The sequence below is a fragment of the Girardinichthys multiradiatus genome, chromosome Y (genome assembly GCF_021462225.1).
Source record: "Girardinichthys multiradiatus isolate DD_20200921_A chromosome Y, DD_fGirMul_XY1, whole genome shotgun sequence".
NCBI classification, from domain to species: Eukaryota; Metazoa; Chordata; class Actinopteri; order Cyprinodontiformes; family Goodeidae; genus Girardinichthys; species Girardinichthys multiradiatus.
The window spans coordinates 31,481,590-31,509,127 of NC_061818.1; the positions used below are offsets into that span (position 1 = coordinate 31,481,590).

At 37.2% G+C, this 27,538-nt stretch overlaps 1 protein-coding gene across 1 annotated transcript; it reads left to right on the forward strand.

The window, feature by feature from the left end:
• The first annotated feature begins 9,443 nt into the window (after window positions 1-9,443).
• Window positions 9,444-26,909, forward strand: LOC124864006 (caveolae-associated protein 1-like). The gene is made up of 2 exons (XM_047358605.1): window positions 9,444-10,219; window positions 25,633-26,909. Exons 1-2 carry the CDS (start codon window positions 9,719-9,721, stop codon window positions 26,395-26,397), a joined length of 1,266 nt encoding a protein of 421 aa, XP_047214561.1. The 5' UTR covers window positions 9,444-9,718; the 3' UTR covers window positions 26,398-26,909.
• Window positions 26,910-27,538: the final 629 nt, after the last annotated feature.

Genomic DNA, 27,538 nt, shown 5'->3' on the forward strand with positions numbered 1-27,538 from the left:
TGAGAATGCACTCTGTTCAAAATTGCCCAAATAGCCAGAAATCTAGGTGTTTTTCCTCTGCCAAAAATTGATTATGGCCTTTTTTCTGACCATTGAAATGTAATTTCAGCCTAAAAGTGCTCTGCTTCAGTCTGAGAAATTATATTTTACTGATCTTACTGAAAACTGCCCATTTCACACTAAATAAAATACACAAAATGAAACATATTGCACTATTTTGTTTGCCAAAAATTGATTAAGGCTTGTTTTCTGACCCTTGAAATGTTATTTCTGCCTAAAATAACTTTATTCCATTCAGAGGGATTATTTTTATCGATTTTGTTGAACACAATCTATCCCACACTAAAGAAATCCTCAGCATGGACAATATCTAGGTATTTCACCTGCCAAAAAGTGATTAAGGCTTGTTTCCTGACCCATAAAATGCAATTTCTGCCTAAAATAACTTTATTTCATTCAAAGGGAATATACTTTACTGATCCTGCAACAAACAATCATCCCCACACTGAAAAAGGTCCCCAAATGGACCAAATAGGACTATTTCACCTGCCAAAAATTGATCATGTATTATTTTCTTACTCATGAGACACTATTTCTGTCTAAAATTGCTTCATTTCATTGAGGGGGGTCATATTTAAGACATCTTGCTGAGCACAGACACTCCCACACTGAAAAAGATCCCCAAAAGTACAATTTGGGGGTATTTCACCTGCCGAAAACTGATTATGGCTTATTCTATGACCCATGAAATAATATTTCTGTCTAAAAGTGCTTTATTTTATTTAGGAGGATCATATTTAAGACATCTTGCTGAGCACAGACCCTCCCACACTGAAAAAGATCCCCAAAAGTACAATTTGGGGGTATTTCACAATTTTTCAAATGGGCAAAAGTCTTGGTTTTTCTCTGCCAAAAAGTATTTATACCACAAATTTTTAAAGAGAAGGACTAATCTGCCCTAAAATTTGTATTTTTCTTTCCTGTCGATTTTAATTATCTACATCAAAGTGCACTTTGTCCTTTGTATCATCTTAGAAACCCTTACAATTTCCAAAACTGTTCAATTTACTTATCACGTTCTTAAAATTGACCTGTTTTTTCAATGCATTTTTTCTTTGACATTTCACCCCATCTTTTCCCGTTTTCAAAATGAAAGTGAATAAAGTTTAAATATATTCCAAACAAAAATAATAATGCACATAATTACAGCTGTTGTTTAAACGTTGATCATATGAACTTTGTATGTTACTTTATTGGGTTTGTAGTTTTAATTTTCAATTTGTATTGTATCCCACATTTTACTTTTTTATGTCATTCGAGTTTCATTAGGCAACGTAACAGTCCTTGCTAACTGTTCATTGGTCAGTACTCTTAATTGGCAAATAATCGTTTATGTTGCCTCAAAGACGAGAAGAAATAGCCTTTGTTGTATGAGTCTAGGATGGATGCGACACTATATCAAGACATTTGGACTTATAAAAGTCAAGGAACTTTTCCCCCTTGGCTTTTTTTTTGGCTGAGGAGGTGACTGAGTGCCTTCTTAAGTTAAGCGGATCCTCACTGATCAAGGAAAAGAGTTTGTGAATGAAGTAAGTATAACTTCACCTAGGTATAAGTTAAGTAAATAGAACTTCAAATGTGACCTAACGCTCACATTTAAAATTTTTCGCATTCATATGTTGACAACATGCATTTTTGTTTTACAATAATTGTTTTTAACCAATTGGCATTTAAATTGCCTCTTCACATATATCAACAGAAAGGTGTGTGAGAAGCTGGGCATCCAAAGGAGTCTTTGTGCACCGTACCATCCACAAACAAATGGACTGGTGGAAAGAATGAATGGCACCATACAGAGGTAAACTTCTTTGTACAAACATTTCGTTGAATTTGTTTTCTTTACCATTAATGTTATCAAGTGCTTTTAGATAGAATTTCAAATTCTTGTCCATTGTTCATTTAGAGCACTGTCTAAACTGGTCGAGGGCAAACCAGAGATGTGGGACAAGCATTTAGATGCAATGTTATTTGGCCTCAGAACCAAGCGTCAGGTGACAACAAAGTTATCACCATATTTTATGATGTTCAAGAGAGAAGCAAGGTATCTTGTTGAAATCCCTGAGGATTACAGGGTGAGGTTTACATACAAACATAAAAGCATCAACTTTTTTCATGTAGTGCCATTCCTCATAATTTTTATTTACCTGATACATATTTCAAAGGTTGACAACAGTGTGGAGGACAACTTGTCTGTGGAGGAGGTCACCGAAAACATTTTAAAACGGGATGAAGCCATTCAGGCTGTGTTGTCTTCCAAACGTGATAAAAACAGCAGAGGGAAAACAACCCCTAAATTCCATGTAGGGATGAAAGTGTGGCAGCTTAACATGAGGAACCAACAGAGAAAAGGAGGAAAGTTGGACCCCAACTACCTGGGGCCCTACACTATAGTATCTATTACTGGAAAAAGTGTGGATCTCCAAGACAACCAGGGTGTCATCAAACACAAAATTAACATGGATCATCTGATGTACTCGGAGGAGAAACCCAGGATACCCCAGAAGACTTATGAAGTTCCATCCTCATCCACTTCCCCTCAAGTCTCGTCCTTGGCCTCTCCAGCCTCCACAGCCCCGTCCACGGTTCCTGCAGCCACCACCATGGCCCCGTCTATGGCTCCACCGGCCCCACCTGCCTCAACGGTCCCTGCATCCACCACCTTGGACCCTCCAGCCTCCACGGCCCCTGCAGCCACCACCACAGCCCTGTCTATGGCTCCACCGGCTCCACCCGCCTCCACGGCCCTGTCCACGGCCTCTGCAGCCACCACAACAACCCCTCCAGCCTCCACTGCCTCGTCTACGGCCCCACCGGCCTCCACAGCCCCATCCATAGGCCAGTCCATGGCCCAGTCCAAGGTTCCTCCAGACTCCACGGCAGAGTCCACACTGAACACCTCAATTATCCAAAGTAAGTTTCAACATTAAATCAAACAATACAAGTTGTCATAGCTCTATTGAAAATGCTAAGACAGATTAAATGTATGCTTATGATAAGCTATATGGAGTGCTCTATTTGAAAGCAAGTCAAAGTCTGCATGAGCGTGCTGCAATGGTAGAGCAACATACTGACCTAACATATAAACATTTTTAATTTAGAGAATAGTCATGATGAGGATTTTTTCTATTGAATTTTCAACACAGAGTTAAACACAAACATTGAGAAGACCAAATCAGATTAAACAAGATTTAAAGGAACAATAGTATTGAGATATTGTGGAATCCTTTCAAATTGATTTGGATTTAAAGCTGAAGATTAACGGAAACAAATATCACATATTGATGTTTCATGACAGATGTAAAAGATGCATGGGAGGGTAAAAAAATCTATCTTCTAGTCTCCAAAATTGGACCCTACAAATTATTCTTCAGTGACATTTCCAACACTGCCCCTCAAAAAGAAGTTGAAAGTGAGGTAAGATGTCAATATATTCAGAACTACTGACTTCAACATCTTGTAAATGAAATTTGAAGGTTTTTTTTTTTGTACGCTAGGTTATCAATGCATACCTGACCCTGCTTGTAAAGAAATTCAATGACAAAAACACAGAAAGGGCCTTTGTCATTGATTCCTTTGAAATGACAAACATCTGGCAACAAAAGAAACCAAGGATAAGAGTAAGAGATCTCTTTTGGTCTTATGCTTAATGTTGAAGTACCCTCACAATTTAAAGACTTTTATTTTTTTCTAACCTTCAGATTGACCCATGCTTGTACAAGTATCTCATAGGGATAGTCAATCAAAGCCATCACTGGATGCTTGTGGTAAAATTTCATGACTTAATGAACTCTGTTGTCCATTCAAGATCCCTTAAAATTGCATTGCCACGACTATCACCTGGACTCACCTGGATGTGTATGTACAGGTTATAATGCCAGGAGAAAAGAGAAGTATTTTCTTGGACCATTGGGTGAGAGCAAACGGCAAATAAAACACTGTGAAAACATTTCCAGGTAATTTTTTTATTAACATGTATTTCAATGTCTTAGTGGAAACGCATAAGGATGTGTGGACATGTATGTAATTTCTGGTTCCTTTATGAATCTTATGAATTTTAGGTCATTCATGAGACTCAAAGGCTTAAATGTATCTAGATGGGCATGTGACACAGACAGTCACCCAATCCAACAAGATGCCACTTCATGTGGCATTTACACATTAAAGGTATGAGTTTTGTTATGCACAAAAGACAATCATGTTAAGACCTGTTGTATTGATGCTAAGATGAAATAGGCATATAGGCATGACAAGGCTAGCTGGCAGATGGTATGATTAATGAGAGGTACAATTTGTAACAGTTTATTTTTTATTTATTCGTTTTTTTCAGAAGAATGTATAAAACAAAATGTATAAAAGAAAAAGAAAGTCTTCAGTTATGGTGCTGTGACATAATTCTTAAACATAGAACATGTAATGCTTGTTGAATATAAAATTTTATATTTACAGTGCCATTTGAGTATTGGAATTGATGAAAACAAAACTAAAGTGAACTTGTGAGCAGTTTATAATAAAAATCACCAAAGCCTTTAACCCATCCTTTTTGTTTTCACATTCCTTTTTTTTTGGCCAACAGTGTGCAGAGTGCATCCTCGACGGGTCTCCAGTGGCATTTCACAACTTGGCAGAAAGTGTCAATTCTATCAGAATGCAGATTGCTGTCTGCCTCCTGGAAAACACAGGTATCTTGCTAAAATCACACACATGTACTGCCTTGCACAATGGATCCCGAAACTTAGTATGTTGAATCTAAATATTATCATTTACAGTTACATTTACGTTGATAAACAATGTATTTTTCTTACTTTTTGTCATGCTATGTAGAGGACTTGACAAACTTATGTTATTTCTGTGGACTGATGGATGGTGACACTAACTGGGTAACATTTAACATGTTTAAACTATATGAAAGATGAAAATACTTAATTTTAAATTTCCATAAAATGTAATAAGCCTCAGAATAACAAAGTGCACTGACACAAATTTTCTAAAATCAATATTTTGCCAACTGTTTGTTTTTGTCTCTTTGTCCAACACAGATTGGATGTGATGTGTGCCCAAGATGGTTCCACCAAAACTGTGTGAAGATGCAAGTCAAAGCCAGTACAGGAAAATTTGTCTGTGAGGCATGTCAATGAAAAAAAAAAGTTGTTAATGTATCCAGGGTTCTGTTGCATATTGCCTCTTGTCAAGATGTAAGTAAAACCGACAGTTGCAAAGCCTATTTTTCTATATATTTATTTTGATTTCTGAGTGGAACAAATATTTCAAGTTGAATTTTTTTGTTCATTTTAAATCTTGTTTGATCAAAATTAAGTCAGTTCACTTTTTGAAGCTGTGTTGTTTACATTTTTGATTTGAGCATACAAATGTGTTCGTAGATGTTGATAGATTCTGAAGTGATAGCATAAAATAAGTTATTTGTACAAGAAATCTTGGTCATGATCTCTTGAAAAAGGTTCAGTTGAAATGAGACCAGGACTACCAGGTATGTAAAAATAAAGAATCGATCTTTTGTGGGTTTCTGTCACTTTTTCATGAGTGAAACTGTCCTATGTCAGCCATTTTTGGGGTGTTTAACACATTGAAATGAGTGTGGCATGCTTTGGATAATAACACCTACAGGAAAGAGACATTTAAAGGCAGATTAGTCCTGCAAAAATGCATTGTAAAGCCATTTGAGGTGGATAGCTTGTTTGCAAATAAACATGGATAAGTGGAAGGGCTTGTAACGACAAAAAAAAAAAAAACAACTCAAGTCAAAGTGAAAAAAAAATGGTATCTAACTTAAATATTAACCAAAAAGGAGCTGTGAGTGCACCTGCAGCTGCTTAGTTTTTTTTTTTTTTTTTTTTTTTGTTCCAGTATAAGACTTAAAATCTTGAAAAAGTAACCCACAAACATGATCACTTTGTGGCAGGTGAAATACCCCCAAATTGTACTTTTGGGGATTTATTTTAGTGTGGGCGGGTCTGTGCTCAGCGAGATGTCTTAAATATGATCCCCCTAATTAAAATAAAGCACTTTTAGACAGAAATATTATTCCATGGGTCATAGAATAAGCCATAATCAGTTTTCGGCAGGTGAAATACCCCCAAATTGTATTTTTGGGGATCTTTTTCAGTGTGGGAGTGTTTGTGCTCAGCAAGATGTCTTAAATATGATCCCCCTCAATGAAATGAAGCAATTTTAGACAGAAATAGTGTCTCATGAGTAAGAAAATAATACATGATAAATTTTTGGCAGGTGAAATAGTCCTATTTGGTCCATTTGGGGACCTTTTTCAGTGTGGGAATGATTGTTTGTTGCAGGATCAGTAAGGTATATTCCCTTTGAATGAAATAAAGTTATTTTAGGCAGAAATTGCATTTTATGGTTCAGGAAACAAGCCTTAATCACTTTTTGGCAGGTGAAATACCTAGATATTGTCCATGCTGGGGATTTCTTTAGTGTGGGATAATTGTGTTCAGCAAAATCGATAAAAATAATCCCTCTGAATGGAATAAAGTTATTTTAGGCAGAAATAATATTTCAAGGGTCAGAAAACAAGCCTTGATCAATTTTTGGCAAACAAAATAGTGCAATATTTTTCATTTTGTGTATTTTATTTAGTGTGAAATGGGCAGTTTTCAGTAAGATCAGTAAAATATAATTTCTCAGACTGAAGCAGAGCACTTTTAAGCTGAAATTACATTTCAATGGTCAGAAAAAAGGCCATAATCAATTTTTGGCAGAGGAAAAACACCTAGATTTCTGGCTATTTTGGCAATTTTGCACAGAGTGCATTTTCAGAGGTCTGTGAAATTCAGCCCATCAGTAAAATAGAATCATTTAAGGCAGAAATTACATTTCATTGGTCAAGACATATTGGCCATAATCATTTTTTAGCAAAGAAAAACATTGATTTTTTGCCATTTGGGACTTAATTCATGCCTTCACTGAGATCTGTAAAATGTAGTTCCTCTGAGTGAAATACAGTTTATAATTTAGAAATTTTGCAACGTTTTCATTGGGCACTACCTGTTCTATTTTTTTTTTTTCAAAATAAATGAATAATAACCACCTTGAAAAAAATATACGTCAAAAAACGTTTTTTTTTAAATTTTATTTTGTAATTTATTAAGTTACATCCATCACACTACAGTTGCGTGACAGAGTGCTTCTAAATCCAAGCAAAGTTAGTGCAGATAAATGATCAAAAGTTTATTCTTACTGCTATAGTTTAAAATGTAAATTTGCAGATATTTATGACAAACGACGAAAGCGTGAAACCGAAACTTTCACAGTGAGAACGTCGCAAGTTTTATAAGAAGAAAAGGATAAACGAGACACGCCTTTGCTGTAACATTGACCACACAGATATAACTGTTTTATTTGTCTTTCTTTTGTTGACTTCAAGAGTTAAACCACCGAGAAAGAAACTCTCAAAACCAGACACTCAGCTGACAGGCTGGGCGCGCTCCTGCAGCAAGCTCCTCCCCCTCTCGCTGCTCGCTCCTTCGCGGGGACGCGCCCGATCTTCCCCGATCAGTTTTTGGCAGACCATCACTTTACGGCACAACACCTGTTGTAGTGTTTTCTTCTGTGTCACTACTTGATCAAATTTCATGTTTCGATAGTCGTACTCTGACCCCTAGATGGCATAAACGACCCGATATTTTAAGTTAAAAGCTGTATAATAAATTTCAATAAACTACAATAAACAATGAACAGCTTTTCCTGTTTGTAAAGATAAATTCTGACTATTGTTTAAAGCAACATCTACGCCATTCTAGCTAGTGAAGACATCGATTTGCAGATGGTATTTAGGCTGTGTGAGTCGTGATCACAAAATAATAGGCTGTTAATGAGGCCAAATAGTATTTTAATTACATTCGTACATAACTAAACACTAAAATCAACGGAATTCAGTTAAAAATGCAGTAACTGGGTTATGTTTCTGCTGACGAAAGATAATGTTTGGTCTGGACAGGAAAACATACTGCCCTCTAGTAGCTTATTGGGGAGCTCTCTCTCTCTTTCTTTCTCTCTCTCTCTCTCTCTCTATATATAAATATATATGTATATATACATATTTTATGTTTGTATATCATCTTTTGTCAGCAGAAACAACCCAGTTACTGCATTTTTAACTGTATTCTGTTGATTTTAGTGTTTAGTGTACAAATTTAATGAAAATATTCATTGGCCCCAAAACAAATTGTATATATATATATATATATATATATATATATATATATATAGAGAGAGAGAGAGAGAGACAGAAAGAGAGACAGAAAGAGAGACAGAAAGAGAGAGAGAGCGTTTCAGTACAACTCGCTAACAAGGAGCTTAGTGGAAAATTCTTAACAGGTGTTTGATCCATGAATCCACCAATACATTTTGTGGTTCAGTCAGAACTGGTATTTAAATAGTCCTCCTCATCATGCAGTTCAAACATTGACATGAGACCTTGATGACAAGTTACAATTGATCAACAGTACCTTGCCATTGTGAGGGTTCAAACAGGATGTTCTCAGACAGAAGTGGCCACTGGGCCTAAAGTGTCACAGAGTGTCATCAACAGGTTACAACAGAAATACAGAGACTGGAAGAGTCACAGAAAGGCATAGAAGTGGACTTCCTTTGGCCACATCTTACACTGATGACCGCTTCATTGTGAAGAGTGCCCTGTGCAACCAGATGATGAATGCCACTCCAGGCACATTTAAGGGAGGTGAGAGGAACCCAAATGTCGTGTCAGACCATTCAAAAATATTTACATCAGCCTGGTCTGTGTGCTAGATGACCTGTAAGGATACCTGACCACACCATGAGGCACAGACAACATTGTATTGCATGGGCCAGGGACATTTACGCTGGACTAGGGACCAGTGGGCCTTAGGGCTGTTCTTTCTATGTCAATTCACACTGAGTAGCAAAGATAGACACCAGTAATGTTGGAGACATCAAGGAGAGCGCTATGCACCAGCCACTGTTGTCACCAGATGACCATTATGTGGTCGTGGTGTTACAATGTGGGCAGATGTGTCGATTCTGATATTGTTATATAATTTTTATCATCAATAATCTTAATATTATGTTAATTCATAAACATTTTCAACTTAATACAAACTATAAACACAACACAATAAAGAAAGGTTTCATGTGAAAAACAGCTGTCACTTTAGGAGCTTTATCAAGCTTGTTTTCATGTTCTAACTACATGTTTTCTGTGATTTTTCCATTAGAGACACTCAGCTTGCTGTGGTATTTAGCAGTGTTATGCCACTGAGAGGAGGGGTCTGCAGACACTCTGCTTGGGCACAGAATTGGGAGGAGCTGCAGCAGCAGAGGCGGTACTGGGTGGAGGTTGAGTGCAAGAAGGGAAAAGTTGGACTGGGTGGTTTTGCAGTGAGCAGGCATTTGAGTCAGAGCACATATGCTTCAGCTGTGAGAGGGCCCACTTCCATTGGCTGGCTGGCATCCCAGAACAGAGGCAGAGAGAGGCAGAGAGGGTTGATTGCGAGAGAGAAGCTGAAGAGAAATATAAAATCTAAAGCAGACCTGAAAGAGGCAAAAAGTGAGTTAGAAATTTGTCCAAAGTGAAGACAAACAGACTAGAAATTCTCTGAATAGATATATTTGTTTTGGAAATAGTTAGTAAATTCAGTTGAAAGGTATGGCAGATATAGCCGTCAAAAAAGAACATGCAGCCCATGCAGATGTACCCTACGATGATGAAGAGGTTGCTCTTGTTGGTGCTGCCACAGAGCCCGCAGTAGATGACGATGACCCAGTTGAAGAAGTGGACCTGGTGATGGATGCCGGCTCTGGAGGCAAGAGTGAAGCTCAGATGAAAGGGGTCATGGTTATCTCTCTATTAGACAAGATCATCGGTGTGGTAGACAAGATCCAGCAGACCCAGAATGGACTCGAGGCTCGGCAAGAGGCCATGGAGAAGTCCGTGTCAACCATCCAAGGGGAGCTGGGGAAGTTGTCCAAGAACCACGTCGACACTGCCAACACTGTAAATAAAATGTTGGACAAGGTGCGCAAGGTCAGTGTCAACGTCAAGACGGTGCGGAGCAACCTGGAGAAGCAGGCGGGCCAGATCAAGAAGCTGGAGAACAACGAGCACGAGCTGCTCAAGAGACGCAACTTCAAAGTCCTCATCTATCAGGTGAAATTTGCATGCATTTAGTCATTACAGATAACATGCTCATCTAGTATTTGGTGTGTTGCATTCTCCACATCCTGAGGGGAGGTTTGGTAAAGATGTGCGAAATTCACATAAAAGGCTCTGAGCAACCTGCTAACGTCATCTTTGCAGAGAGAAAAGTCTTAATTTGGCATGAGTTGACCCTGGTTAGTGGAAATAAAAACAGGACTGGTGGTCCTTTCAGGATGAAGGATGAGATGCCAAAGCTAGGTAGTTTCCATGGCATAAATCTCAGAATCACACCTTCCTAAAACTTCAGCAAGGCTGTAATGTTTACAAAGTATATAAGAAAAGCTCTCCTGTACTCAGAGGTTTCTGTGCACTTTCTGTTCACACTAACTGAGAAAACCATTGCCTTTCTTGGAAAATTAAGGCAGGTAGGGACCTCTCCCAGTCCACAGGCGTACATGATCACCCAGTAAAATCTATATAAAGACTTGTGGCTGTAAATGAAAATATAAGGCCTATAAACACTGGCATGTGGAGCTACTTGAGACAGAAGCAACGCCCGCTTCTGAGTGGTCCAAGGACAAATTGGTGTACACGTGGAGACATAAAAGTTGAAAATATGATTTTTTTATCTTGACAATTTAACAGAAGCAAGAAAAACGTATAATTCATGGTGCATAAACCTATGCTTGGGGTATTGATTAGACCAATATAAGCACAGGGGCAGGCTCAGGTTTGATTTCACAAGACAGATATTTTTCCTTCCAGAAGCAACTTGAATCTAGAAATAACTCGTTGGCCAAAAAAAAAATTAGAAGCAGCAAAAGGTGTGTCAGCAGGACCAGTCAAAGGACCACAGCTACTTCAGTGAGCAGTTCTTTTTTTGGCTTGACGTGCCATCATGTCTCACACATGTTGAAGCCAATCTGCTTCTGAAAAAAAGTTCTTGAATATACAGCAGTAACTTCATCCCCATAAAAGCAGATGTTTCACTTGTTGGAAAAAGATGATTTGATCTTAAATACATTTGTAGTGGGGGATCTTACCATGACAGGTCTCACAAACTCTTTGCACCATGAGAGCAGGTTACACTGTTTGCATCCAGCAGAAATTCAATCATAGGGACTGGACCCCAATAAATTTCTCAGGAAACCAGGTGCCCCCTGCTGTTTTGAAGACTGCTGCAAGCCTTTCAGTCATGTTGTGGCGGCCTCTGGCTTGTGGCCTACTTTTTTTTTTATCAAAACAGCGGCTGTAGCTTGTCCAGTTTAACTGACCGAGTGATAGGCGGTCACATATTAGTAGAATGCAAATCAGCGCTGGCTCTGTCAGTTTTCACCACTTTTCACTCTCTGTGTGTTGATGTGTCAGAGTGGGACACATTTAGAATTAGAGGTATGGTAAAACTGAGGTAAGGGTTGCAGTACAGTGTGCAGAGGTTAAGGCAAACCTCCCTGAAATTGCTTTGCCAGTATCCGCGTGTATGTATTGGGTTTCACCTACAATGTCAAAGTCGTTCCTGCTCAAATTTCAGTGAGATAAGGAAAATATGTTGCGGTACAAGACCAGCTCTGTACTTTTCTTTGTTCAGCACACTGAAGGTGCTATATTTTTGTGTTCTGTAACAGTGCCTGATGTGCACTCCAAGAATAGCTGCACAGTTCAGAGTTTCCGGTTTGGGAAGCCTAGGATGAAGACCTTATATTTAAACCTGATGGGAAGCAGTATTGCCAAGCAGCAGCAGGATACAGCGATAAACATTTTTGTTCTGTGAATCTCATATCTAAAAGGCAGGTTTTCCATTTTGTGAGAAACGGGAAAACAAACCCACATAAATAGGATATTTGAATTATAAGGGGATAATTTATATTGTGAGCTTAAAATGTCTGTGGATGAAATCTGCCCAGGCAACAGTAGAAGCAGCTCCTGCTTTTTGACTGGGGTTATTAATGTAGTCCCAGCATTCTTGCCACAAATATTACAACTGACATTTAACCACCCAGGCTTAGTCACAGTCCACTGAGAGTCAACATTTAAACCAGGAACAGAAAACACTCTTTTAATAATCTAGACTGAACAGACATGCTCAAAGGTGTTATTGGTGAAGTCACCTTTACTTTTCATTTATCATTGCACTTATCAAAAATCTTATATCAAAAATGAGTGTAACCCTCCATAAAACTGCTGCCTTGCTACTTTGCATTTCTATGGCATATTACTATACACAGTTATTAACTAACAATGCAGAATTGCCTTTCTAAGCATCCAATACTGTAGCATATGTGATTTGATCCCCAGGCAAGCCAGATTGGCACACATTTTTTAATTATTATGTATTCATGTAAAAAAACATCTGTCATGAATATTGCTATTCAGAAACACCACATATACCACCCATATGAACCACTGCTACAATACGTTTGTAAGCTCTATTCAAATGTTGAAGCAAGGATTTAAAAATAAAATGTACTTAATGGTGTACTATTCTATGCAGATGCTCTGTCTTCTCTAATAAAAAGATTGTCATTTTTGCATGCCAAATAGCTTGGAGTGGCTGATATGGCGGGAAAGACCCACACATTCTTTAATTTATAATAATTATTTGACCACTTAGGGCGTTCATAGACATTGTAAAGAGCAATGAACTTTCAGCCCAAGGTGGTCAGGTGATCATTAAATATGGAAAGGTAAACCTTATACACATGGACCATGGGAGGAAGCTGGACTGGCCAGAGAAAACCCACATGTGCTGGGAAAACCCGGATCTTTTTGAATATTAGATTGTATAAAAAGATTTATTCGAAAGCTGAGGTCTGACACTCAAGCAAATGTGGCAAAGTTTAGCTGTAGAAGTGTTTCCATTGTAGAGCTGAAGAAGCTTATAAAGAAGGATGGCTCTATTCTGGGGACTGCTCTGGAGATGTTTGTACAAAGAAGAATGCTTAAAAGAGTTGATATAAAGAACATAATGGACAACACCTAGCATCCTCTGTATGAGACTTTAATGCAACAATAAAATGTCCTTAGTCAGAGGCTTCTTCAGATACAGGCACGATCCAATCAGCATCTACAACGACTCTGAAAAAAACCTGGATAGTTTGAGTAATCACAGCATTTAATTTTCATTTAGGATTCAGAAAGTATTTCAAATTGAATTGAATTGAATTAGCTCTAGAGTGAGAAACAGATGTATTGGTAATATCAACTGATTAAATTGGTATTAATGTCAAACACACTGATTTATTGCCTCATTCACAACAAAAAGTGAAAAGTTTAGCAAATTTTCCAACTTAAACTTTAATAACTCATTGAGATTGATCTGAAACGTAAATGCATTCATCTCACGACATTCTACGTGTGTCTTCATCTGGTTTATGCAATATGATCCACCACAGTGCAAGACTGTATTCCTGTGTGTGGAATCAGGGTGTGTTTGGATGCTCCTCAAAACCAGCGAAAGCTATGTGGTCATTCTATCAGGGAGCTGGAAGACTTCCCAGTTACAGACCACTCTAAGATCTCAGACTATGCAAAGGTCAAATAACAGCAACAAGCGTTCCCAGCAAACCCCAGCCCACTTTTCTGTAATAGATTTCCAACCTACCCGTCTTCATAACTGCATAGTTTCTCTTATTCCAGAGGTAGTAATCCAACCATGAAAAGCCCTTTGGTCAGTTCACTGAGTGGTTGCTTTCTATCATAGACAACATGTTAGCACCTCTACAAAGAGCAGTTTTAAACTGCAGATCCTAGTAAGCAACACCAAGTAACTCGAGTAAAAGGAAGTCAACAAGGAGCACCAAGTTAGAACTATAATTAATACTTCTGGCATCTCTGCCCCCCTCAGAGGCCACTCTCCCTTATCGCTCTTACTATCTAGATTGCCTATTTTAATCAGACTTTTAATCCACAGTTAATGGCATTGCTCTTTCAGTATCAGCCACAGCACTTTGCACACACTTCCTCTATGTATTCTCTGTCCAGAGAGTGATTCCACTGAGACTCCTCGGTATAATAGCATTTGGTTGCCATGTTCATTCATTTCTAAACTGAACTCAATGTTCTACAGTGTATCTCAAAAGTTTAAACACCTCTGTCAAATTGCCAAGTTTTGGTGATGTAGAACAGATGATCATTTCAGAACTTCTTCCGCCTTATATGTGACATTCAATATGTACAACTAAACTGAAAGAGAAAAAAACCCGTTCCAGGGTAAAATAAAAACAAAATAAAGCTAAAATAACCTGGTTAAAAAAACCTAAAGTGTGCACAAACTTAGACAGATACTATATTTTATTACATTTTAACCAATTTCAACATTTGATATTGTTGGGTACACCTAATATCAGTTTCGTAGGATTTTCCTGACATATTCATCCTTTAGCGTCTATTCGCTAAAGCCATAATTTGCAGAGAGGTATCAGTCAGGAGAAGGGTACAAATAATTCTACAATATTATATATTTGCACTGTGGCAGAGTGAAAACAGTCACTAGTAATTGTAGAAAATATGGGACAACAGTAAAATTACAAAAACTGGCCATTACTCCAAAATAAATGAAAAGCTAAAATGAAAACTGGTCTGGAAGGCTGCCCAGAGGCTTACAACAACAATGAGGAAGATGCAGGAATTTCTGGAAGGTACCGGTTGTGCTTTACATGTGACAAAATGCTTTGAAATAAAACTTTGAGTTGAAATACAAAATCCTTTCCTACCTCCCATCCAGACTTGGCTAAAATCTTCTAAAATCTGGTGGGAGAATGGTCTGAAGAAATCAAACTGAAAGTTTTGAGACACAATACCAAGAGAGATGTTTGGCAAAAAAACAATCCCGCTGTCCAGTACCAAAAGGATACCATACCCTGTGTGAACCGTGGTGGTAGTAGCACTATGATCTTAGTATAATATTTGATTTTTATCAAGGTGAATTAAATTATAGATGTTTCCAAATTCATGTCAGTTTTGGCCAAAACCTTCAAGTGTGTGTTAGACAGCTCAAGATCAAGATGGATTTCCTTTTTTAGCATCAGAGTGAGTCCAAGTTTTCATCCAAACCTGGGCTTCATCTCCAGGACATTAACGTTTTAGAATGTTCTTGTCCAGAACTCTGTGGGGTCTTCTGAGGAGGCCCATGGAAAAGAGATGACCTCACAACTGGACAGATTTGGAGAACTTCAGCAATACAGAAATGGCAAAAATTATCTGGTAATGTGGCAAGTTGATACACTTCTACCACAAAATGCTGAAAATAAATCAAAATGTGGTTCCTCAAAGTATTTAGTTTAATGTGTGGACACCTGTGCAAAAAGGTTATTAAAGCTTTTTTATATTGCATTTTCTTAGTTTTTCTGCACAAAATTAGCTTGTTTTTTCCGTTTAATTAAACAGGATATGTCACATTAAAGGTGGAAAAAGTTTGAAAATGTTTTCTCATAGACATTTTAATGTTTTCTTACAGACATTTTAAGAAGAATGTGTAAGCTATTGAGAGCCACTCCGTGTGTGATGTCAAATATTTTATTTGTAGAGAAACATTACTAAACAGAGGCAATAATTTCAGTTGTCAGTCTTCTGGTTGCTGGCAACAGTTGTACAATAATGTCATCTGCATATATTAACATATTTTAAAGGAAACTTGTGGTTACATTTCAATGATGTTAGATTTTTTTCATTTAATTTTAAGTTAGAAATAAATTATTTTTCAAATGTAACACCATTCTATTACTATCAGGATATTACCCCTTGTGTTTGTGTTTCAGGGTTACCTCTTGGTTTTAGCAACAGAGAGCGACAACATGGAGCCAGAGTGTTGTTTTTGGCCAGTTCAAATGCAGGCTACTGTTTGAGGGTCCCTTTTTGTCTTTCAACACATGTGTTGATAAGAAAAAAATGAGTTCACCTTTTAGCAAAAACAACCTTTCTCATTTTCTTTGTATTTCTTTCATGTAAAAAAAAAAAACAAAAAAAAACAAATATATATATATATATATATATATATATATATAAAAAAAACTCCAAACCATTGTTCTTTCTCTAAAAGCTATTCCAATAATATCTCATGTAAACCAAACTTCATTTGCCATTGTCCCCATTGTTTTTGTTTTCTTTCTGCCTTCCCAAAGCAAAGATAACATATTTGAGCACGCAGTAATGCTTGTGTCAGAAGAAAAACAGAAAAACATTTCAAACACTTATCTTACAATCAGAGCCACAGGTTTTACAGCCTAGTTGAACACATGTAATTTCACAAACTAGCTCAAAGTGCTGCCTGTGGGGTCAGATCAAATGTACAATGACTTTTAATGCGGTTGTGTGTCTGTGAATGCGGAGAGGGGGTTTAATGTGTTTTTGGATTTCTCTCCTGTTTGGAACAACCAATTGCATTGCATCCAAGTTTCAATCATTTGACCACAACTGTCACCTTGGTTAGGATATTTAAGGATACCAGGAACCATTATAGCTGAAGCTGGAACATCAGTTTTACTTTCCATAGTGAAGTAAGTTTTAAAATGTGAACTGAGAGGGTAGGAACAAAGAAAGTAGATCCTTATTGTAGATGGGCACCTTCAAGGTTGACAAAAATTTCCAGCTGCCCACTTGGACAATCCAAAGGTTTAATGGTTGACGAAACAAGGATACAGATGTTTGTCCACAGCAAGAAGAGGTATGTTTAAAGGAATCAAAGTGATGCTTTCAAATGAAAGAACACTGCACCAACTGTGAAGCAAAGTGGTGGTAGGATGATGCTGCAAGGCTGTTTTGCTGCCATTTGTACAGGTACATTGCATAAAGTGGATAGTATAACAAACAAGGAGGACTACTTTAGACACAAGTAGGTGTTCCAAGAGACCAATGATTCCAAAATCGTTCCAAAATCGTCCACAGGTTTTGCATAAAGCAAGTTAATATTAAGCTTTTGGAATAACCTTTCCAAAGTCCTGACCTCAGCCCTATTGAAGATTTGTGGACTATGTCTAAAGGGCAGGTCTAGCCAGGACCAATTTAACCAATTTAAATGAACAAATAAACCTTGAATGAATTAATGAATTAAGCAATTTTGCTAAGAGGGGTGGTCAAGAAAAACAGCCAGAATGATACCAATAGCCTATTAATGGCTTCAGAAAGTCTGTGGCTGTGGTGAAGTTTGCTAAGAGACATCTAATCAAATATCAGTGAAGTTGAATGAATATTTTTGAGTCTGTATGTGTTCAGATTAGAGAAAATAAGCAAAAACATTCAAGTTGTGCACCCAATTGTTGTTTTTAAAAATCATTGCTGAAAAACAGTTTAAATGAATCTTTAAAAGACCAAAATGTAAACATAATGTAAAGATTGAATCAAAACTGTGTGTTGTCTAACCTGGGTTTGGTTCTTTTACAAAAGGAATGTGATGCTTAAGTCAAGTAAACTGTCAAGATCCAAGTGTATTGCATTACATTACAAATAGGTGTTTAATTGCTGCTTTAGTGGTTTTGTTGATTTGTTTTTTTTTATTGGCTTTGGACCTAGGCACCATCATCATTTTCATTTCAGGTATCTGCTTTCATTATACTTTTTTGAGGAGTTTGCCTTGTTTCCCTTATAACCCATAGCACACAATAAAGGTGCTTTCCAATACATTAGAAAAACATTGAAAAGTTCAGTTATTTCACTAACTCAAATCCAACTCATCTATTATGTATATAGATTAAGTACAGACAGATATGTCAACCATTTATTTCTGTTAAGTTTAGTAGTTATGGCTTACATCTTGCGTAATGACCCAAAAAGTGTATTTTATACAAAAATGTTGGCAGCCCTCAGCTCGTTTTGGCTCTGGTGTCTCATCTTCCTCTTGACAATACATTAGGATTAGCTGAACAAAAGGAATGTATTGAAGTCCAGGATATGTCTGTGTTTGGTGGTCCTTGAAGCTCTAACTTCAGTGAGCTGTACAATCCTCTTCTGGCTCTTTTTATCTGTGTTGTATGTGAACCTTTGTGCACTTTCTTTTATTCAACTCAATTTCCCATTAATATGCTTAAATGCAGTACACAGTAAACAGCAAGCTTCTTTAGCAATTACCTTTTGTGGCTCACCCTCGTTATGGAGAGTGTCACTGCTGGTCTACTGTCAAGTCAGCAGTCTTCCCATAATTATGTCAGTCATACAATGTCCACAACATAACAATTGTGTAGAATAAAATAATTTAATAGCCTTCTGTAATATTTAAATTTTCTGTGAAAATAGGTTCAGGTTATCATTAGCTGTAGGCCATACTCATCAAAATGAGACAGTGTGTGTGTGTGTGTGTGTGTGTGTGTGTGTGTGTGTGTGTAATAAAACTAAACAATATATGAGTTTTTGTAATTAAATTACAGAAATAAATAAAAATGTGATTCTAATTTATTGAGATGCACCTGCAACTGTGCAGTAGAAACGATTCTACTGATGAAGTCTGATGAAGAATATTGCTCTTCATTAGGGAAATCTGTGCCCAAAAGACTTAGCGTTGTCATAAACAATGCCAGGAGGAGGTTTTGAGTTACTCCTGGCAAATTGGAATATCTGGTTCTGCTTCACACCCATCTCACATCCCATGGCAGCAAACAGGATGTACCAACTGGAAGATGGATTAGGTCAACATCTAGTTTAAACAGTTGTAGCTGTTGTCCAGCTATTTGGCCAGCGAACAAATATGTGTCCTCATACCACGTTTCAGCTCTGGGCTATGCTTCTGATACTCTCCGAGCCTATTTGTCACATCGTCCTCATATGAATGAGAACATAACTAGTAGAGTAAAAAGTTGGCCAGATGTTTTGGGTTTGTACAAAATCTGAATAATCTCTGCTCTTCAAAGTGTATATAAATAAACATGTGTGACCGGATGAAATAAGAGTACCTGTTAATCCATGCACCTATTCCATAGTCAGAAAATACAGAATAGCACCACAAGCCTGGGCTGCTTTGCTGCAGAATCAATCTTTCCCCAATTATGTATATTTTTATCCCAACCCTTTTGTTGAATAACATCTAAACTGAACGATGTTCAATGATTTTAAAATTAATAATGGCAGCTAATACATAAACGTGAAACCAGAAGTGAAAAATTTTATAACCTTAGTCAATGTATAAATGAAGTCTCAATGATCACTGCCCAAGATAAATGTTTTGGATACTGATTTGGTACAAAGAAATTGAAGAATTGTTATAAAACTAATTTTTCTATGAAAATCAGTGAAAACCTGAAAGCTGGCATGTTGATTAAAAAAATGGTATTCATTTTGAAAAGGTATTTGTTTTTCTGGTTTGATTGTAACCCTTAAATGTTTTGAATTATTGAACAAATTGTAATATCAAACAAAGAAACCTAGGCTAAGTCAAAATGCTACAACGATTTTATTTATATACCACCAAAACCAGCCAGGCTTTACGTGAAAAAGTTATTTCCCCCTAAACCTAATATTTACTTGTGGCAATGCATTTTTTACATCACTGTGGAGAAATTTTGGCCCACTCTTTTTTGGAGAATTTCTTTAAGTCAGCCATATTGGAGGGTTTTTGAGGAAGAATGGCCTGTTTAAGGTTATGCCTAGGAGTCTCTGTAAAATTCAAGTCTGGACTTGGACTTAAAGAGTTGTTACTAAGTTCTTGGAGTAATTTTTGGAGACTGGCCTCTCAGGGGAAGGTTCACAATTTTTCCATTTTTAAATAAGGTCTCTCTGTGTGGTTCGACAGAGCCCAAAAGCCTTAGAAATGGCTTTGTAACACTTTTAAAGACTAATAGAAGTTAGTGACTCTGTTTCTCGTTTATTTTTAAATTTCATTAGATCAGTGCATAATTAGTTTTTTGGTTTTTGAGATCATTTAGCCTACCTATGCTGTCAGACAGGTTCTAGATTTCAGATTAGGTTCTCGAAGTGATTTCTTGATTCTAAAGGTCTAGTAGTAATCAGGCCAAGTTGTAGCAAGTAAAACTGAACCAAAAAGAACTTTAGCAAAACTAAAACCTTTGATGGGCAAATAACGACTTTAAATAACTGTTTAATTGCTATAACTTAACAATTTGCTTATGAACGCTGTCTTTTTGTGGGGGTTGAGAACCATCTGTCAGGTTCACCCATGTAATTTATTTCACTGCTGCTGTGACAGCTCACTGTTTGTCCTGCTGGTATGTGACTTGCTCTTAGCATGTGAGTACACTGGGGTGTTTAAAGTAGCCTTGGCATTAGACTTTGCATGCACACTAATGTTTAGGATGATTAACCTATAACTAATATCAATAGTAACCACATTGGGTTCATTGGGAGCAACATTTTGTAAACTATGCAGGCTTGTCTTAACATTTCAAGCATTAATGTAATCAGTAATGCAAAACAAATCAAGTAAGTTACTGTTCAACAAACCTATATATTTACAATAAACTCTAAAGGATGATGTCATAGAAACGTTTTCTCCACACACAAACACGTTTTTATGTTTTGTGCATATGCTAGTAAGCACATCTTTCCATGGATTTACACAGGTTTAGACTGAACTGCTACTGTTTTAAAAAAGTACAGGACATGACTCCAATACTCAGGAAATGTCCTTGACTGCATTTAATTTCAACACAGTTTTTTTGTTTCTTTTTTTGCTGACAGTGGGAATCAGTCATTGTCATTTCAGTTTTTCCTGTGCCATAGTTCTCTCACACACAGATTGATTCAGAGCCTTGAGAGCAAGATTTTTATTGAACAAAAAAAAACCTTCTAAGGGTGGGCTTGGGTTTAAACACACATTTATCCTCCCTGTCCACTTCGTTTTGCACAAAAATGAGGAAACGATACCACCACATGAACAAAAGTCTGCATCTTTTTTATTTAGATGAAACTACAAATGTGGATTAAATATACATATTTACAGAACCTGCTGTCATAATCAGCCCATGTTAGGTTTTGAGTTCTCTTAACCTTCTTTGCACTGCCATGTTTTTCACTTGCTTTATTTCATTTCATTCAGGTTTATTACATTCATTCTGTTTAGTGTTTGTTATGTCCCTGGATTCCTGTGTTAGATGTGTTTATATTTCCTTATAGATCGGGTTCCTCCCAGGTTATGTTTAGTTAGTCTCATTGTTTGTTTACTTATTTCTGTTCACTCAGATGTTTTCTGTTATCTCCTTGCAATACATGCTCATCTGTGTTAATTAGTCACTCTCCCTCAGTTCCCTTCAGTCCCTCTTTCACCAGCTGCCCCTGATTCCCTCTGATTCCCTCTCTTGGTTCATTGTTCCATTCTCCTCCCTTCCTCAGTACCTATTCTCCCCTATTTTCATTGTTTGCCACTGGTTCCTCCTGATGAATAAAAATTATTCGACTCACCATGCGAGTCCTGTCCTCTTGTCTACACTTTGGTCGTACCAAACCTCAGCAATCCATGACACATGCACATTTATTGCAGTTTTTTAAAATCACTTAGGTGATTTTCTCTATTGGGAATGACAAACATTTGAACACATTAAAAAACTTATTTTATTTGGCAAAGTGCTTAGTGTACCACTTTACTCCATTTGAGAGAAAGAAATTGTCATATAACATCATCCCATACTGTTTCCAGTTCTCTTGCCAGCTCACACGAACATAAAAATGGAAAAGTCAGTTTTACACCTTTAAGTGTGAATAACCATGCTGAGATTCCAGTGGTTTTAAGAGTCAGGAGCTGTGGAAAGGCTGAGCTATGGAAATTAAAGAGCTCTATTCAATGGTGGCTGTCCGGTGAATAAAACCTCTCATTGTGAATGAATCTGTATATAAGCTGAGCTTTAGTGCAGCAATATTGGCACTGGGGATACTAATTATATCAGAAAAGCTTCATGCCCTATAATTTGCATTTTCCCGTCTGTCATATGACTCAGCATCGAAATACCTAAAGTAGTAGTAGGTGGCCAGTCTCCTGTGAATTGTTTAAAGTTTATTTTGGACAGTATGGAGTACATTAAGGGTCTTATTTTAGCCTCCAAGCAGTCTTTAGACATCAAAGCATCACAATGACAGTGATGCAAAGGTGTAACATGCGAACCTCGAACACATCTCAATCTCTCCTTTGGCCTTCTCCCACTCTGAAGCAGCATATGGGTCAGAGACATCACTCACTGTGAACGCTACATGCACAGCTGCAAGGAGTGGACGGAGTGAGACAGCTGCTCCTGTGACTCATTGGAGAGGTCTTTCATCACACTGCCTCTAAAGGAATAGTACGTGTGTGTTTATCTACAAGCCTGCTAAATGGTTGCCTAGATGTAGGTGGATTAGGACCATCTGTTAACAGTGTGCGGACTTATCTAAACAGTGAGAATGACATTTTCCGACGCTTGTACCTTCAGTTTTAATTTAGGTTTAGATATTATTCTGATTTATTTATAATGTCAATTGGAAAGTAATATTAGGTTGGCAGGGAGTGAAAGCAGAATCTAACTTTTAAAACTACCTGCTTTTCCTAGTAAGTATTAATTAACAATATACAGTCATAAGGCTGTTAACAGTGGCTGTATTTATTAAATTGTTCGAATAGAGTTTATGTCTATTTAAATTTATTATTAACATGTTTAAATAACTTTGAATGGTGTAGGATTTTGACACAGCTTCTGGATAAATAGTCTTGGTAATGGAGACAGAAAGAAGTCAGCACTTTTAGGCGAAGCTGCTGTAGTCTGATTATAACTTTTACTGTGTTGTCCATAGCAACGGTGTATTATTTTATCCCTTCAACTTACTCAGAATTATGTCTATCTGGTATTATATTGAAAATAAAATAGCATGTTTGTTATGAGAAGGGATCATAATGTTTTGAAAGCAGGTTTCTGCTGTTGTTTGTAAAAGCTACTTTTAAATATCTACAAAATCATTATTTCCCCAAAAAAGTAGAAGTCTTATCTTAGAGAGGTGGTGATTGCACTTCTAACAGCATTTTTATGCATCCAATTCTGCCTCAGTTTCTGTTCTTGAACTGTTCAGTTTTGTTTTGAAGCCTACGTTTCTACTCTTAGCACATGCACCCAAACAGGATGCCTATGATCAATATTTCCATGACGTCTATTAGTTATTCTTTTTGGAAAAAAAAGTATTACCAAAGAATCTTTTTTTTTTATTTTACAGAAGATTTTTAGTTCCCACTCCCTTGGCACCAGTCTGTGAATACATTCACACAGTGGGCAAACTTTTCCACTGCTTTGAAGTGGTAAATCTGAGGGGAGTGGATGGTAACACAGAAACGCTAATGGATTTAACAAATTCAAACAGACGCTCTTAGTCTCGTGTTTTGTTATCAGGCCTCGAAGCCCAAACAGGCTTCATTGATATCATCACAATCTCCTTAGAGTTCAATTGACTGTAAACAGGAAAATTCTGCAGCAATGTTCCCATGAGCCTCCATATAAAATATAAAAATAATATAATTTATGTTCTTTTGGTTTGCCAGCTGTTTAGGCAGCTCAACCCTGAGTAACCAGCATGGACAACATGAGGAGGTGGACACTATAGTAACAGCATGCTGTGTTTATCTGTTGCTGTTCTGCAGAGGATGGTGTTGTTCAGCAGGCGTGAGGGGTGGACTGTCTGTAGGGCCGAGCTATGCAGTGGCTGGTAGCCAGAGAAGGGTAGATGGAATCCAGAAAGTAGGAAAGGCCAGCTGAAAATAAACGCACACACAGCGGGTTGGCCAGGTCCACCATATACACTGCCAGATAAGGAGGCAATGTATGGTTTGTGGTTGAGTGGCAGCTTTTAAACTTTGCAGCAAATTCTGACAGGTCTTTTTAGAGGCCAGATAAAAGGCATGTATTTCTTTCTCTATGAACAGAAACTATTTAATTTATGACTTGTTGATCATCCTAATATTATATTTGTCAGTTGTCCTTTTCTGTACACTGCTACATATCTACCATAATTTTTTCCTGCTATCAAAATATTGAGTTGCAAGACATTTTAGTTATGTAAGGGGCTTCTGTAAAGAAACATCCTGAGATGCTTGTTACGCTTTAAACAACAATGATTTCAAATTTTAAAAAGATGAACAGCAGTTCAGTGGTTTTATGGGCTTTCCAAGGGAGAAACAACACCAACCTCTGATCTGAAACATATTATGGACATAAGTATGAAAAAGGTAACGATCGATTAGAAATAAAAAAAATTTAATTTCAAGGTATTGATTTCTTTGACCAACATTTGGACACCCGTGGATAACATCACCAGGATTTTATTTTTAAAAAGGAGAGTTTTATAATATGGGAACTTTAAGCTTGTAAAACTGTCAACATTTCAGGGCCCCTTTTCCAAAGTCTCACTTCTGTAATTGTAGAGCAAAAATTGTACTTATACCATTCCTTTGAGATCTAGCAACAATGTGCAGTAGGGTGGGACCTTAAATGCCCCCTTGGGTTTGTTTGCATGTTGTCGGTGGAATAAAATATTTCTGAAAGTCATGGCCAGTTGCTGTAAAAGCTGGCTGTCACCTATTCAGCAGTGAACATGTTTCTTGAGACGTCCTCGAAGATAACTTCATAACACTCTAATTAAACAAACTTTTTATTTCTCTCTCTCTTTCTGTGGGTTAAAGTGGAAAAGGAGGTGGGCGTTTATGAATCTGTTCATCTCTCTTTACTAACTGCTTACTTTCTGTACTGCTAAATACAAAGCTGTCATTGTGTGTCTTTTCCTTGATTTTCGACCAAGTGTGAATCTGCTGTGCTTCGGTCCTGTGAGTTTATGATAAACTGAAACTGCACTCCCTAACTGATGAAATAATGAAATCAAAGTACTCTTTGATCTGTGAAACTTTCATATTTTGCATATAATCTCTAATTGTTCCAAAATTTCTAAAATATAAAACATAACCTGTAATTTTTGCCTTCAACTTAACAACACTTTGTTTTGGTTTTAAAGAAAAAATGACAGGAAGTAATGTGGTTAGATGCAAGAAGTTGTTGGCCTTAGTTTCAGTATGATTGCAGTAGCAGATAACATACTCTGTCCTACAAGTCCAAAGTTAAGTAATATTTCATATATATATATATATATATATATATATATATATATATATATATATATATATATGTCACACAATACAAATTATAAACTTTGGATTGATGTTTATGCAAATAGTATAAGATATGTCAATTTTACATCACTAGGTGGCGTTCTGCACCACCTGCTGCTGTGTTGCACAATAATAAGTCACTCTGCAAAGGATCATACCCACATTTTCCATCTCAGTTTTGATTAATCTGTTTTTTAGTTTTTTTAAGCAGATGGTTTTCATTCCAGAATAAATTTAAAAACTCAAACAATAAAATAATCCATGTCATCCAAAAAGTAGTTATCACATTTAAATTTAGTTTAATTCACACTCTGTTTCAACAATTTAATGATTCCTTTTTCTCTTCTCCCTTTCTTTTTTATGCTGTCAGGACCAAGTGAAGACACCAAAGGAATCCAAATCCAGGACAGCAGAGACAGCTGAAGGCAAAACAGTGGAAGGCCTAGAGCAAATACCCGAAGAAGGACAAGAAGGAGTTAAAGCAAGTCTCAATTCAGATGAAGAGATTGAGGTTGAGGAAATTATTGAAGAGTCTCGTACGAAACGTCTCCAACGCACCACCAAGCAGCAAGTGGACAACATTAAAAAGGCCTTCTCCAAAGAGAAAATGGAGAAGACCAAAATAAAGACCAAGGAAAACCTTGAAAAGACCAAGCAGAGGACCCGTGAGAATCTGGAGAAGACAAGGCAGAAAACCCGTGACAACCTGGAGAAGACGAAGCATAACCTGGAGAAAAAGATCAACAAACTTGGAACCCGCATGTCCCCCAACCAGGAGCGGAAGGCAAAGATAAAAAGCTCCAAAGATAAATTCAAGAAATCCCTCAGCCCTGATCACATAGTCTATGCTCGCTCCAAGACAACCGTGTACCGGGTCCCTCCCTTTACCTTTCATGTAAAGAAGATCCGGGAGGGGGAGGAGGAGGTGGTGCAAAACACAGAGATTGTGGAAGCGACGGACGGAGAGGCACAGCCAGAGGGAGAGGAGAACGGACTGGGTGTGCATGTGGAGGTGGAGGGGGGGGGGCTGGTGAATGTAGATGGTCCAGAGATGCAGGGCCTGGTAGAGGTGACTGAGGACTCTCAGCTGGTCAGGGTGGAATCAGAGCATCTAAGGAAGGTGGGAAGCGAGTAAAGGTGCCAGGAAGACAAGTAAAGAATGAGAAGAAAAAAATGGTGATGAATGAGTTTAATTGAAAGGACACAGTAATGATCTTAGAGACTGTGTTGAGGTGATCACTGTCTGACACCTCATTTGCTCTCTGTTGTCTTTTTATCGTGCCCAACAACGATGACTTCCATGTTTGCTTATATCTATTATGCAAATAATATATATCTATATAAAACAATGGTAGAGTTTAAAATAGATTGTTATGCTAGACTTATGTGTATCAAGTGTTTCAATGTTTGGTTTTCTTTTGTTTCTTTGGTTTGACTAACTGCCTGTCTGAAAGAAAGGCACAGTAAAAAGTTTTAATGCCTCATAATGAAGAAATCATATTCAATCTTTCACTTGTTTGGCATGCACATTGTTATGTATGACCGGTGGTAGTTTTTGATATGGGTGATGTGGCTTTGTACCCAAAGAGGCACACTCTGGGCATAACCAGATGGCAGAAAATAAATAAATAATTTGTCTGGACTGAATTATTCTACACTAATTAGATGCTGTAACGTTTGTGATTTTAAAAACATTTACTCTACTATTAAAGAAAAGGAATTAAAAAGGAAATTCTAAGTTTTGCCAAAAATTTTGATTTTTATGGTTTTATGTGTATTTGATCTACCTACCTATCTACCTGCCTGCCTAACTTATTATCAAATCAAATTTGTTTAGTTCCTGGTAAGTTATAGTGCTGTGAAAAAGTATTTCCCCCCTTACAGATTTGTCTTTGCCTTATTGTTACATGTAAATGTTTTAGATAATCAAACAAATTTACTATCACACAAAGATAACCTGAGTAAATACAAAAATCAGTTTTTAAAGGATAATTTAATTTATTAAAGGAACAAAGCTACCTAAATCAAACTGTTTCTATGTCAAAAAGAAAATGGCCTCCCTATTGAAATCATGAATTAACTATGATTAACCACATTTTTTGAAAAGCTGAGTTCAGTTTCACTAGCCAAACTAAAGACTGATTACTGCACGCCCTGTATATTCAATTCAATTCAATTCAAAAATACTTTATTAATCCCAAAGGGATTAAAAGAAATCCCTAAAATAGAACCTGTCTGACTACATAAAGTAGGCTAAAAGATATCAAGGTGAATTT

Excerpts from the sequence above, each read along its gene's own strand:
- LOC124864006 (XM_047358605.1), top strand. The coding sequence starts at position 9,719 with ATGGCAGATATAGCCGTCAAAAAAGAACATGCAGCCCATGCAGATGTA. Across the intron at positions 10,220-25,632 it reads TCAAAGTCCTCATCTATCAG|GACCAAGTGAAGACACCAAA; the intron begins GTGAAATTTGCA and ends TTATGCTGTCAG.